The following is a 15,317-nucleotide window of genomic DNA, read 5'->3' on the forward strand; positions in this document are numbered from 1 at the left end:
CCACATTTTAAACCCCCATTTTATTTCTACCTCAACTATTTCTCTCTCAACATTCAAAACCCCAAAACCCACCAGAGAAGAAGAAGAAAGCACTGCAGATCCAAACATTGCCGACGATCATTTGAGCACAAAATTGTACGGCGATCATTGGAGAAACAAGAAAAAACGATGGTCCTTTTCGTTTGGAGGAAAACCCTAGATATGAGAGCCACATTTTCGGTTGTTATCATCCGGTAAATGTCACCAGAAATGGAAGAAATCAAGAAGCAAGTGCAGAACCAAGTAAGTTTCCTCCGTTTTTCCGATAAATGTCACCGGAAATGTAGTTATTACGGTTTTTTTTCCGATGATTGACAGAACAGACAACCATCTGTCTCATCGCTCGTTGATCGGTAGGTGTTTAGCTTCGAATGTCTCGTGTTTTTGCGACTTTTAATCTGATACAAAATTGTTAGTTGTTTTGAATGAGAGTAGAAATATGTGTCTTCTTTTTCATAGCTGATGTTGTGATTTCTTATAAGATTTCAAGTAGGATCCCATGACAACTGTTATGTGCTTAATTGGTTTATTAAAGAGTTGGTTTTATAAAAGTTAGGATTGAGATGTTCACTTGGCTGAGATAATGTTGAATTCGAGTTTTGTTATATGCTAAGGATGTTGACTTAATATTCTAGGGGACGAAAGGTTGTTTGATGAACTATTGGTTTGTTTGCTTTTTTGTTTGAAAACATGTTGAGAATAATGGCCATAAATGTGTAGGAGACTGTGCAATTTCAACTCAGAAAAACAGATTAGGTAACATGTGTTAAACCTGTCTTATTTTTATCAAGTTAGGTAACATGTATTAAACCTGCATTATTTTTATCAAAAACATATTAGGTAAACCTGTCTTTATTAGGGTAACATGTGTTAAACCTGTCTTATTAGGTAAACATATTAGAGTAACATGTGTTAAACCTGTCTTATTTTAATCGAATTATAACATATAGGAGATTAATACTGATGTACTTGTTTTGTTCATAGGTGAATGGTTGTTTTGTGTTCAAAATGAAGATGGCTATCAAGAAGCAAAGCATAGCTAGATTTTAACTTATAATAGTTTTTGGATCATTTTTATATATTTAAGTTCACATAAAACACTTTTGCCACTTTTGTTACCTTATGTATTACATTACAACTTCCAGGAACCAACTGAAGATGTTACATATGTTAACATAAGTAGATTCTCGTAAAATCTGAAGAAGTATTACATCTCGTAAAGAGGAGTATTGTTGAACGTAATATAACATTACATGTACCACATAACATCATTAAAAGTAGACCATAAAAATGTTGTTGTAAACTATTCAATGAAACACGTAAACTATAATGTCAGAAAAGGGTAATATAACATTAAATGTTACCTATAACATCATTAAAAGGTAATATATAAAAATGATACAAAATGTATAAACTTCATAATTTATGCAGAATACCTCGTTTATTTTACAAATAAAAAGTCGTGTTTTTTTGTGGGATAATTAGCTACATATGTAGTAATAACGTTACACAAGTTACTTATAGTTACCCCAACCCTTTTTTTAAACACAAGGGGGGGGGGGGGTTGCACATATGTAATACATGTTTGTAACATGTGTTACACTAGAGAGGTAACACATGTATAGCCACGTTACACATGTTACATATGAGATTAATAAGTTTTAACTATAGAAGATTAATAATTGTTTTGTTCATAGGTGAAAAGATGTTTTGTGTTCAAGATGAAGATGGTTATCAAGAAGCGAAGCCCGCCGAATCATTACAACGCATCATCAGGTTTTCGTGGTGACGATGGTGTGGTGTGTTTTTTTGGTTGGCTGCTATGTGTTGTAAAGATGGATGTTGCTGTGATGACCATTTTTAGAAGCATTACAACTATTGATATAAAATTCATTTTTATTTTCATTGTTAGTATGAATACGGATGTTGTTGGGAAGGCAATTTTTTTTTTTGATGCAACAACTATATGTAACATGTGTATGATGGTTATACACGTGTTACATATGTTACCCCATAGTGTAACATATGTTATAAACATGTGTTACATATGTCAGCCCGTTTGCTGTCAATTTAAACTTAGTAAAATTACATATGTAACAACATTACATCATCCAAAATGTCATATCAGTAAACAAACAAGTAATATTAGTAAAATTACATATGTAACATACGTTTACATACATGGAGTTACAAGTCTTACATAAGTGGTAACGTATGTATACTCATAATATACACATTACACCCTTATGTTAGAGACTTTGGCCTACAACCTGAGTATACACGTGTTAATGTGTTTTTTAACCTCATGGTGTTATATTAGGAAGCTACACGTAACACAAGTTACATTTGAAGTGTTTGCACCCTTATAAATTTTCCTTTTCCATCTGTTTATGTGTTATATTAGAAAGTTAAATGTAACACAAGTTACATTTGAAACTCGTAACACAAGTTACATTATTAAATGGTGGGATTATGGCACAAGGTACATATCCTGATCGATCTTCTTACACCTTCATGTTTTTTTACTCCATAAATGATGTAATATTGTTGGATTGTACGCCACTTTATACTCCTAATACATGCAACACTGCTTGGAACATTTGTTACATGGTTATATATTGGGATCTTTATTCCACCCTCATCTTACAAAGGTTTAAATATATCAAAACCCACTTCATACTGGTTTAACATATGTCACAACATATTCAACCATTTTTAACTAGTATATTTGTTGTATATGCTACAAGGGTTCCTCTATGCTACAATTATTTTAATGTGTATAAATTGTCACAGTTAGCCTTACCCTACGTAATTATCGCTCCCACCATTTTTATAGATCAATTGAGTGATGAGTATCGCGACTTGTCATTACCACCATGTACCAATCAAGGTCAAACATTTCCATGTATGGGCTCATATGTTCATGAAGGTTTTGATTGAATAATATATTTTTATCAATTTCCATGTTTTGCATGTGTTACTCCAAATTGGATAACATATGTACAACCAAGTTACATATGTTGCATAGTGTAGTTACGTGATCTACACCAGAGGCCAACACTTGCATAGCAAGGTTACACATGTTATCTTTTATTTGTAACACGTGTTACACCGATTGTAACATAGTTTTAGATAACACAGGATGTTACATGTGTTACACATGTTACATAGAGTAGTTTCATGTTCAACACCAGAGGCTAGCACTTGTATAGCCACGTTACACATGTTACCACATGTAACCTTTATATAGAGAAAACAAGATGTAGCATGTGTTACACGTGTTACATAAAGTAGTTGCATAGGATATAGCATTGTAACACATGTTACCTGGAAAACCAGGTAACACATGTAACAAACTAAAAAGAGATCAAATTAAGTTGCACAAGCAAACTAACATATGCTAAACGTTTGAAAAATACAAAATATGAAATACAATGCTAAAATGTATACACCATATCAATTTCACCTGGCTTTTTTCACCTAGACAATTAATACATTCAATTCCTCTCATCATTGTTTTCTTATCCTTTTTTCACTTGCCACATTGACCCAAAAAATAATATCCCACAAAGCAACCGATTAGCCACTGATTGAAATCATATCCTACAAAATAACCGATTGGCCACTAATCGAATGTGGTTTCAGCAATCACAACATCCGATTGGTCGTTGCAACATTTAACGACAGTGGTTGCTGGAAGAAGACAATTTATTTAAAGTACACTAGGTGGTTTCACTTACTGATTGATGGCTACAACGTTTAACGATAGCAGTTTCACTTACCGTCGGTAAGGAAGAAGACGGTTGTGTTAGTAACTGTTGGTGGTGTTGCCGAATCCGGTTTTACTTACCGCCGACAAGGAAAAAGACGGTTGTGTTAGTGGTTGTTGGTTGTTGGAAGAAGTCGGTTGCTGGTACGAGACGTTTCCAGATCTATAAATTTGTCACCATAGCTTCAGATCTGAAAATCAGTCACCATGATGTGAAACCGGAAAAATGGTGTGAGAAGTGGCTGGACGCCCTACCTTATTTGTCTCTCTTTATACAATCCATGTCTCCCCTTTATTTTGTTATACCAGTCTCACATATCAACTAATTACATTTGCAACAATTACTAGTATAACGACGAACAAAAAAAATCTCGTCATAATTGAAACGAATTTATTTAATAGGAATTTTAAAATTAATTTGAATGAAAAATAAAGTTGTAGATAAAGTAAGAGAGAGAATGTTGGTAAGAGAAAAAAAGTAGAGAGAGAATGTTGGTGAGAGAAAAAATGTAGAGAGAGAATGTTGGTGAGAGAAAAAAGGTAGAGAGAGAATGTTGGTGAGGGAAAAGGTGGAGAGAGAATGTTGGTGAGAGAAAAAGGTAGGGAGAGAATGTTGGTGAGGGAAAAGGTGGAGAGAGAATGTTGGTGAAATGAAAGGTGGAAAGAGAATGTTATTTAATATTATTTCTTATGTACTTGTGTAATATGTCTTGACCAAATACCCCTCCATCCACTTAAATGGTATTAAATTTAAATCAAATTACTATCTAATAATTTCAACCATTGGATCATGTTGATCAATGGTTATCATAGAGTTTACTAGGTTTTCTTACTACAAATAAGTTTTCTATAGATCCTTTCCCTATATAATGTAAGTATATATATATATATATAGGGGACCGCTAAAATGAAAACCACCTCTAGTTGTAAGAACTGCGTGAACCACTTTCTAGCCATTAGATCAAGATGATGAATGGATGAGATTAAAAGTATTAAAAAATAATATTACGTATTTTTTGTCTTATTATGTCTTTAATATTTTAATTGAAAAGGGTATTTAAGTAAAATTACTTTTTTTGTCTTTTTATATATATTATATTTAATTGCCTTTTTATCCTATTCATTAATTACTTTTAATTACTTTTATTTTTTAAACATAATTTCTTTATTAAAAACATTTTTAAATTCAGATTTTTTTAAAAGATTTTTATACTTTTTACAATTTACGTTTTATGTTTTTTTGACGCGCCGTTTTTAACGCCGTTTTTTAACGCGCCGTTTTTTACGAGCCATTTTTCAAGCGTCGTTTTTTACGCGCCGTTTTTTTAACGCCGTTTTTTTACGAGCCGTTTTTAACGCGCCGTCTTTAACGCCGTTTTTTAACGCGCCATTTTTTAACACCGTTTTTTTCGCCCGGCTTTTTCACACGCCGTTTTTAAATGTTATTTACGTTTTACGCGCCGGTTTTTTACGTTAGCGTTTTTTACGTTTTACGCGCCGGTTTTTTACGTTAACGTTTTTTTATGTTTTACGCGCCGGTTTTTTACGTTAACAGTTTTTACGTTTTTACGTTTTACGCGACGGTTTTTTACGTTTTACTAAAAAAAATTTACGATTCACGTTTTACTTAAACCTTTTAACGTTTTACGAAAAACTTTTTACGTTTTACGTAAAACTTTTTACGTTTTACGTTAAAAAGTTTACGGTATAACTTTTTTTTTACAAAAACGTTTTAAGTTTTACGTACGGTTTTTTACGTTTCACTAAAAAAAAATTACGATTTACGTTTTACCTAAAACTTTTAACGTTTTACGAAAAACTTTTTACGTTTTACGTAAAACTTTTTACGTTTTACGTTAAAAAGTTTACGGTATAACTTTTTTTTTACAATAACGTTTTAAGTTTTACGTAAAACTTTTTACGTGTTACTAAAAAAATTTACGATTTACGTTTTACCTAAAACTTTTTACGTTTTACGAAAAACTTTTTACGTTTTCCGTTTTACGTAAAAAATTTTAAGTTTTACGTTTTACGTAAAAGTTTACGGTTTAACTTTTTTTTTACAAAACCGTTTTTACGCAAAACTGAACGCACCCAGAAAATCGCACACTCGGTGAAGCGTCTCAGATATATTGTTATCATCATCGACGCCTAAAATAAAAATTAAAAAAAAACCCAACAAACAAAAATCAAAAGAACGAGGGATTCTAGAAAAAAAAACGAAGTTTTGGTTCAGATTTTCCGATAATCAGAGGCTGCAAAAGTGGGGTTGCAGGTTCAAAAACCTACCCTCCACCAACCTTACCGCGCCTTCGTCATCAAAATATACAGGTATTTTTTTAATCATCGCCATCCAATCGATTGTATCAAAACTCACAGATTCAAAGAACACAAATCAAAACCCCCAACATATAAAAAAACCATCAGTTCTAGAAACAAATCAAAAACCCCTAACATACCAAATCAAAACAGAGATCAAAGAACACATTTCAACACCCCCAACATAGCAAAAACCCATCAGATTCAAGAACACACCGCCAGATGTGAAACAAAAAAGACCACAGGAGTTCCTAGATTTAGCATCACTAGAGTTCCTTATTTTAAGAAACCCCCACCGGAGGTAAAAAATCATTGTTTTCAATCCTTATTTTAATGTTATTGCTTTAGATTTAGCATCACCACTGGAGTTCCTTTAGAAACAAATGAGATCCCTTCACTTTTGGAGAAACAAAAAGAACTAGACTGATATCAACTGTGAGAAGAAGGCAAGTAATCAGTATAACTTTTTTATAGATCTATTGACTTATTTCAACCTCATTCATACCTCTAAATCTCATATTTTAATTGTTGCAGGATGATGATTATGTTGAAACTCGAGATATATTCTCTCGAGATATAAACTCTCTCGAAACCTAAATCGCCGCCGACCACCGCCCCTCTACCTCCACCGCCGCCGACCACCGCCCCTCTACCTCTACCACCGCCGACCACCGCCTCTCTACCTAATCTTCAAACCCCATCAGAAACTTTTTCACCATGATTTCCTTTTTTCATACTTCACAGCTTCTTCGTTGTACTCGCAGATGAAGAGTGGTGATGGAGGGGAATCGGATCATGGGGAAGATGAGGGGAGGGAGATGAGGGGAAGATGAGGGGAGTGGATTAGATCTGGTTGTTTCATATGTAAGAGACAGAGAAGAGAGATGAAGATGATGACCTAAAGTGATAGAGAGAGAGAGAAAAGGGATGTGATATATGTGTCATAAATGTCAGCTTTGGTTAAAATTACCAATATACCCCTTAAAAATACTCACATGTTTAATGAGTTGGCTACTTTTGATTGGTTAATATTGGTTCTCGCGGTTCTTACAACTGGGGATGGTTTTCATTTTAGCGGCTCCCTATATATATATATATATATATATATATATATATATATATATATATATATATATATATAGAGAGAGAGAGAGAGAAAGTATAATGTACTTCACGGCTTAACGTACGTTAACGTACGCGACCAAAACACAACATGCGTGATTAATATAGGAGTAAATTACAAAAATCGTCCTTTATCTATGTCACTTATTGCAAATTGTATCCTTTATCTTCAATAATTATAGAAAACGTAATCGATGTTTGTAAACCCTTGCAAGTTATGTCCTTTAGCCTTAACTCGGTTAATTTTTTGTGGTTAAATTTGACCAAATGGACCCCACACGATGGTATTTTGGTCATTTTACTCTCATGTGGTGTTCATTTGTTCAAATTTAACCACAAAAATACCGTCATGTGAGATTCATTTGGTCATATTTAACCACAAAAATTAACTGAGTTAGGGCTAAAGGACATAACTTGCAAGAGTTTGCAAACATCGAGTACGTTTTCTGTAATTATTGAAGATAAAGGACACAGTTTGCAATAAGTGACATACATAAAGGACGATTTTTGTAATTTACTCTTAATATAGATAACATGCGTGATTACATTTTGATCAACTTAACGTGCGTGATAAGGGCTCCCATGCGTGATTATCACAAAACAAACTGATCCATGCGTTATTAACTGTTCCATGCGTGATTATAGCCCTGATCTGATGGTTACGATTGTCGCGTACGTGAAGTATGATAAGGGCTTTTGTATGTTAACCGCTCTCTCGCTCTTTCTCTCTCTTTCTCTCCCTATATATATATATATATATATATATATATATATATATATATATATATATATATATATATAGGGGGCTGCTAGAATGAGAACCACCCCGAGTTGTAAGAACCGCGAGAACTACACCCCACGGAGCGCCGTTCGCCATGAATTTTTTTTACAAGTTGATGTGTGTATTATAAACACAGCCGTAAAAAATCATGGCGAACGGCGCTCCGTGGGGTGTAGTTTTTTACACCACAGGTTTGGTGTTTTTTTATTTTTTTTCTTTTTTCTTTTTTTTTTCACCAAACTTGTGGTGTAAAAAACTGCACCCCACGGAGCGCCGTTCGCCATGATTTTTTACGGCTGTGTTTATAATATACACATCTACTTGTAAAAAAAAATCATGGCGAACGGCGCTCCGTGGGGTGTAGTTCTCGCGGTTCTTACAACTCGAGGTGGTTCTCATTCTAGCGGCTCCCTATATATATATATATATATATATATTGTGGTTCTTAAATCCGGTCGAACCGGTTCGACTGGTCTGACCAGTGAACCGATAAAGAGACCTATTCAACGTCCGGTCTGGCTATGAAAGCATTGCTTAATAGTTTGAACATGGCTCATGTCGGCAAAGTTCAAATAATGAAATAATTGATTATTTTTATGCATGCATAGGCGGTCATGAGGCCCTAAGCTATTTATTTATATTTATATCCATTATTAGAAGACTTGAAATGAATAGTGGGTGATGTAGCTGGAACAAAAATCTATCACAGGAATCACATTTTCAGAATTTTGTTTACAACATTCGTGGATGATGGCATCCCCTGATTCAAATGCTCCTAACATTGTTTCTTTTATATCTATTAATAGAAGAGTTGAAATGAATAGGGGTGATGTAGCTGGAACAAAAATCTATCATAGGAATAGGAATGACATTTTTAGAATCTTGTTTACAACATTGGTGGATGATGTCATCCCTTGATTTAAGTGCTCCAAATATTGTTTCTGTAACAAAATTTTAAACTAAAATAAATCTTCTAAAATATTACTACCAGCAAACAAATAAGAAATAAACAAGTATTATTATTAAAGAATGAGTAAACTGTCAAAATGGTGGTTATTTTTGCCACTTTAATCCAAAATTCAAACATTTTGAATCTAGGTTCCTGCGGTTTCAATTTTGTTGCCATTTCATCCAAAATCAAAATCTGGTCAGATTTTTAAGTTAACATCTAGTTTTTTTTTTTGTCTTTTCTCTCCTTTTTAATGAAGTGCAAAATTGTCAGATTTTTTTTTTAATTTGTTATAATAAAACGTTAAAAGGCCATTTTACCCTTCATTAAAAGGGATGAAAAATATAAAAAAAAAGTTGGATGTTAATTGAAAAATCTGATCAGCTTTTGATTTTGGATGAAAATGCCAACAAAATTGAAACCACAGGGATCCAGATTCAAAAGGTTTAAGTTTTGGACTAAAGTTGCAAAAATGACAAAACCTCAAGGAGCATTTTGGCAGTTTACTAGTATGGGAGCATACTGTATGGGGCTAAAACAAGTGTTCGAGAGCCAGAGGAAGACGCAAACTTCTTCTAGTGGAGGTGGGCCTGCACCAAGGATCAACATTGAGCCCTTTTTTGTGGTAGTCTTGGATGAGGTCCAAACCGATTCAAGAGGCAATCGCATGGTACATGCTTTATGCAAATGATATTATACTAGTAGTGGAGAGTCAAACAAGGTTGAATTGAGATGTATCATTGTTTATTATGACTTTTCATTTGGTCTTTAAATAATAGTATGATGACACTAAAACCATCAACATTAACATAACAAATCCAATAATGTCTCCATATTTCTTAATCCTAAAAGTTTCTTCTAATAAAATTATTTAGCTTGCATACCCATTTAACAAATTTAAGGATGATAGATCTATAACTAAGACTAACATGTCCCCGAGTTAAGTAATCAGTAATGAATCCCATACGATTAATCAAAGAAGTCCGGCTGATTAGACAAGCGATGCAACGGATCAACAGCGTGTTACAAACCGATTGGAATGGCCAGGTCCGGGCATTTGTCACCCGACATCTACGTGAATGGGAGGATTAATTTTTTTAATTTTTTAACGGTAAGGAATTACTTGCCAACCACCGTGACACTGGGCATTGTGGCCAAGGTCGACTACTCAAGAACATGCCTCTATGAACATGAATATAGGCATGTTCGTGTTCATTCGTTCATTTAACTATAACCGAACACAAACACATTTTTTGTTCATGTTCGTTTATTAAGAAAATGGGCATCTTCGTGTTCGTTTATTAAGAAAATGGGCATGTTCGTGTTTGTTTATGTTTGTTCGTTTAAAACCAAAACAAACAGTTCACGAACGTAAGCGGACATAAACAAACAAACTTAAACGAACATAATTTAACAAACAATAAACAGCATAAATAAACGTAACTAAACAAACATAAATGAACACAATTGACTAAACATAAACAAACATAAAGTAATTTTTATATGAATTAGTGATTAATTACACTGACCAATTAGTTATATTTATATAAGTAGTTAGAAAGTTCCTTTTTTGTTTAATATTTATAGAAGATAATTAATTATGTATTTGAATTGAGGGTAGGGTTCGGCTACAAAGTCTATTTTTCCTACAAAGTGTAGGAAGTCGTAAAACATCATAATTTCAGCCATAAAACACAATATGCAAACCCCTAAAAGTACATAGAAACTTCAAACACACCATCATAGAACTATGAATATAAAACACAACATGATAATCAATATAAAACACACTAATGTTAGTCATTCGATAATCAAAGCCTTAATATTCAAAACACAACACAAAACCCACATGTATAACGTTTAAGTAATCTTCACTTTGTTATTTATGGGTTTTAAGTGTGTTCTATGGCTGAAATTGTGGTGCTTTATGACTTTGTACACTTTGTAGAAAAAATAGACTTTGTAGCCAACTCCCACCCTTGAATTGAAACAAACATAAACGGACATAAATGAACATAATGAACGAACATTAATGAACAAACAAAACATGTGCTCGTACTCGTGCTCGTTCGTTTAATTAAATGAACAAAAATTTGTGTTCATGTTCATTCGTTTATTAAATAAAATAACATAAATTTCCCGCCAAACAAATTCATGAAGAGTTCATTTACAGGCCTAACGCCTAGGGCTGTAAACGAACCGAACGTTCAGCGAACAGTTCGTGAACCGTTCGGCGAGAAGTTCGTTTATATTCGTTCGATAGCCTTAACGAACGAACACGAACAAAAAATTCCGTTTGATAAGCTTAACGAACACGAACAAATGTCTCGTTCGTTCGACTGCATTCGTGAACGTTCAGTAATATGTTCGTTCGTTTATGTCTGTTCGTGTTCGGTTTTTATGTTTATTTTTTCTAAAAGTTTTTTATGTTTTACTAATTTTTTACTTTCCCCATATGTATTATTTCTCTCTCTCTGGCCCTCTCCCTCTTTTGATATCACGCTCCTTCATTCATCTTATCTCCAATCGATTGAACCCAATATTATCAATCCCTTCAATCTTTAAATGGTTATATTTAACTACTTTCGTTGTGTACAATGTTTAAGATTAACGGTGCCTTTTTTAATTTTCAAAATTAAAGTTCATTTGTGTTCGTTTGCGTTCATGGTTAGTGTTCACGAACTGTTCGCGAACAACCAAAATTCCTTAACGACCGAACAAGAACACAAACTTCTGTTCGTCATGTGTTCGCGAACAGTTCACGAACATCCAAATTTCCTTAACGAACGAACACGAACATAGCCTTGTTCGTGTTCGTTCGTGTTCGTTCGATTCGTTTACAGCCTTAAATTAACGCCCGCTTTGCGATTTTTGCAAATCCCTAGGTACACCCAACATCTTTTTTTTAAATTGATTACAATGCACGGCTTAAACTAATGATCCGACTTTTCAAGGTGTGAACATTTGATTAGGAGACAGGTAGGCTGTAAACGAAACGAAACGAACCAAAAAGAGTCTTATTTATGATCATTCGTTTAGCAATGAACTTGTTAACGAACATATTATCATGCGAAATTCTTGTTTGTATTCGTTCATAAGAAACCGAACTTGTTAATGAACACAAATGAACATATACCGTTTTCAAAAATTAAAAAAAAAAAGACATAAGTTAGACATAATAACCATAAACATAATTCTCCCAAAGCAATGTTTCAAAGATCTAAGGTGTTGTTTGTTTTTAAGAGGTAAAATGTCTGCAATCCGCAGACCACATCTGCAAACATCGGTAGAAGAAAGAGGTGGACCAAACCTCTGCAGTTTGCAAGAAAAAGGTTGTCGTTTTTTAACGTATGTAGACTTCAAAAATAAACTGTTGGTGGTGTACGAACGGTGATAGGGGTGAGCATGGTCCAAGAACCAAACCAACCTGTTCATTACCCGAACCGACCCGATACCCGATTACAATTAAAAACCAAGACCGAAGACTGACCCTAAATAACGATTCGGTTTCTGGTCTATGATACGTCAGGTATTTCGGTTCCCATTCAAAGACCAAACCCGATCTAATTTCAATCCTTCTGTCCACGTCCAGTTGGATATTCACATTTACCAATGAAAGTGGTGGGTGATGTGGCCTTCCGATTCAGCTCCACCTACGTTTCAACTAGTCCAATTGGGTGATGGGGCCTTCCCATGTTACTCATGAAAGCGGCTGATGGACGATGGCGGGTGATGCACTATGGTGGTGGCGGTGATGGACGATAGTGAGTGGTGGACGGTGGTGTTGGGTGGTGTTTAACCCTCTGCAACCTTAGAATATCTTAGAAGTGGTTGGGCTTGGCCTTCACCAAGAAGAGCTCGAAACATCTTCGGAAAAAGAAACAGTCTACAGATGGCAACGTCCACACGTGGTTTGCGCGGTGCAGACAGAAGACGTTGCGCAGATCTTTTAAAAAAAGAAACACCACCTAAGGGCATGTTTGGGTAAGCTTTTTGAAACAACTTATTGACTTATTGGCTTTTTGAAAAGTCATAAGCTCTAAAATGATGTTTGGCAAAGAGGGTATATGTGAGGGGGAAAAGCCAATAAGTCAATAAGTCACAAAATCCTGACTTTTCCAAGAAGCCAATAAGTTGTTTCAATAAGCTTACCCAAACATGCCCTAAGTTTCTAATGAATTCACATAAACAAAACAACCATGAACGGACGTAAACGAACATCTAACCAAACATTCACAAACGCAATTGAGCAAACGCGACCTTTATTCATGTTCGTCTATTTACTTACCAAACGAAATTCGTTGTTCATATTTGTTCATTTACTAAACCAACGGCTTCCCACCGAACGGTTAACAAACGGTTCACTAAACGTTCGGCTCATTTACAACCAAAACCGACAATTTACATAGCAAAACCAAAACCCTAAGAATTTGAAAACCTTCAACTTGGAAATGTATCCGAGAATCATCCAACCTATTGATCAAACATATAACAAACACAAATTTTGAATCCTTTAACCAGGCTGACGAACTTCAATTCCGGTTACGAACACTCAAATCACCATTTCCTTATTACAAATCATAGATCTAAACCACATCCACCATATCTAACCGATTACAATCAGTAAAGTAATTGAATCATAAATTTAACATATAACCAGATCTGGAAATCCACTGCAGCAGCAATCTAACCTGTGGACTTAGAAATCGGAACAACGACCGTTACGTTCCCAATCGCCGAACCGAGTAGGCTCAGGTCCTTTCGGACCACCGATCTCACCGGTCTCTTCATTAATATCGAGTTCATCTCCGTCATCTTCTTCGATTTCTTCACTTTTTATAACCTTATCTTGTTCGTTAACGGTTTCCTGTTGGTTGATAGGTGAGTGTTGGTGATTGTGAGCCGATTCGGTTGAGTTGGAGATGGATCGTGTTGAGGTTGTTGATCGGAGGGTGGAGAGGATCACGGCGATGCGGCGGAGGTCTGGCGGTGGGGATGGGATGAGGCGGCGTAGAGAAGACATTGGGAAGTTGGGGATTGTTGGTGTCACGAAATTGAATTGAATAAAAGGTGTCGATTTTTGTTGGGGTTTGGAGAGGTGACGTGGCTTGATTAGGGTGGTGTATTTTGCTATGCCACGTACACAGCAAAACATGACACGTGTTCGTAAAAAAGGTATTGTAGTGACACTTGTGTAAGACCATGTGTAGTGGTTTTGTGAATAATGCCCCTATCTTTGGGCGTTTTCCGCCATGTGGCAAGTCAGTAAGGGACATTATTGGGCGTTTTTCTAAAATTGGTGTAGTGGGGATGTGGGTATTATGTTAAAGGGTGTAAATAATTAAATAAAAATCAACAAAATCAACAAAAAAACCTATTGGATTAAAAAAGAGAATCTTAAATGCTATTGGCCAAACACATATGTTCAGGACGTCGTTTAAAACACACAAAGGGAAATATTTTTCAAAAAAATCGCAAAAAAACGCCCCATGTAATGGGTCTTCGGCGTTATTAGGCGTTTTTTTGAATTTAAAAAAAAACGTCCCACTACACATGGTCTAAGACTGCAGGTTGTGACGTCGAGGAAGGGTTCGGGACGGTGAGGTGGCACCCCTTCTCGTCGGGGAAACCCCCCCCCCCAACCCTGTGGTCCTCTGTCGGTGAGTTCGGGGCTCTATCCCTGTCTTCCCCGAAATGCTTCTCTCTCTCTCTTAATATTATTAGAAGGGATGGATGGGGATAAATTAGGGAGACCATTTCTTTTTTTATGAGGAAAGAGGACGGGTAAGAAGAAGGTGGTGAGGTGGAGGAAAGGGGACGATACCCCATAGTCTAAGGCCAGTGTTCACCAAGGAAGACACTCCGCCACGTCAACTATCCAACAACTACTCGTAAACAAGGGTGCTCACCAATTGGGTACCCACACTCACAGCTCTCTCTTAACAACTTGATCTACATACCTGAAACCTCATCCCAAACCACCGGTAGCGTGCTCCCAATTGGGTAGGGGGTACATGATGGTGCCCTAGGTGGCCTAAGATATGTTGTTAGACCATCTATAGTGGTTTACATTTGGCAATGACAAATCTAGAATTTTTTTTCATAGGGTAATTGAAAGGTTTAACTAAACTTTTAAGGAGAACAATCAGCATTTTAACCTAAAAATAACACTATTTTATTAGGGTAAAAATGCCCTCTCCTTCAGAGTAGGTACGCCCCATACGTCAGTTTTTGGGGTGTGTACATCGCGCCAGAGGGAATGGAGAGAAAAGGTGTGGTTCTAACCTCACATGAAGGGGGGGTTTTGTTGCTTGTGGCATCGTGGTGTGGTTCCCACG

The 15,317-nt window shown here is 35.5% G+C and overlaps 1 protein-coding gene across 1 annotated transcript; it reads right to left on the reverse strand.

Annotated features, from left to right (window-relative positions):
• Nucleotides 1-13,297: 13,297 nt before the first annotated feature.
• LOC110912723 (succinate dehydrogenase assembly factor 4, mitochondrial) lies at nt 13,298-14,039 on the reverse strand. Its single transcript, XM_022157522.2, has one exon. The coding sequence runs from the start codon at nt 14,000-14,002 to the stop codon at nt 13,679-13,681; it is 324 nt and encodes a 107-aa protein (XP_022013214.1). The 5' UTR covers nt 14,003-14,039; the 3' UTR covers nt 13,298-13,678.
• Between the last annotated feature and the right edge of the window lie 1,278 nt (nt 14,040-15,317).

This window comes from Helianthus annuus, chromosome 15, assembly GCF_002127325.2.
Source record: "Helianthus annuus cultivar XRQ/B chromosome 15, HanXRQr2.0-SUNRISE, whole genome shotgun sequence".
Taxonomy (NCBI): domain Eukaryota; kingdom Viridiplantae; phylum Streptophyta; class Magnoliopsida; order Asterales; family Asteraceae; genus Helianthus; species Helianthus annuus.

Excerpts from the sequence above, each read along its gene's own strand:
- LOC110912723 (XM_022157522.2), bottom strand. The coding sequence starts at position 14,002 with ATGTCTTCTCTACGCCGCCTCATCCCATCCCCACCGCCAGACCTCCGC.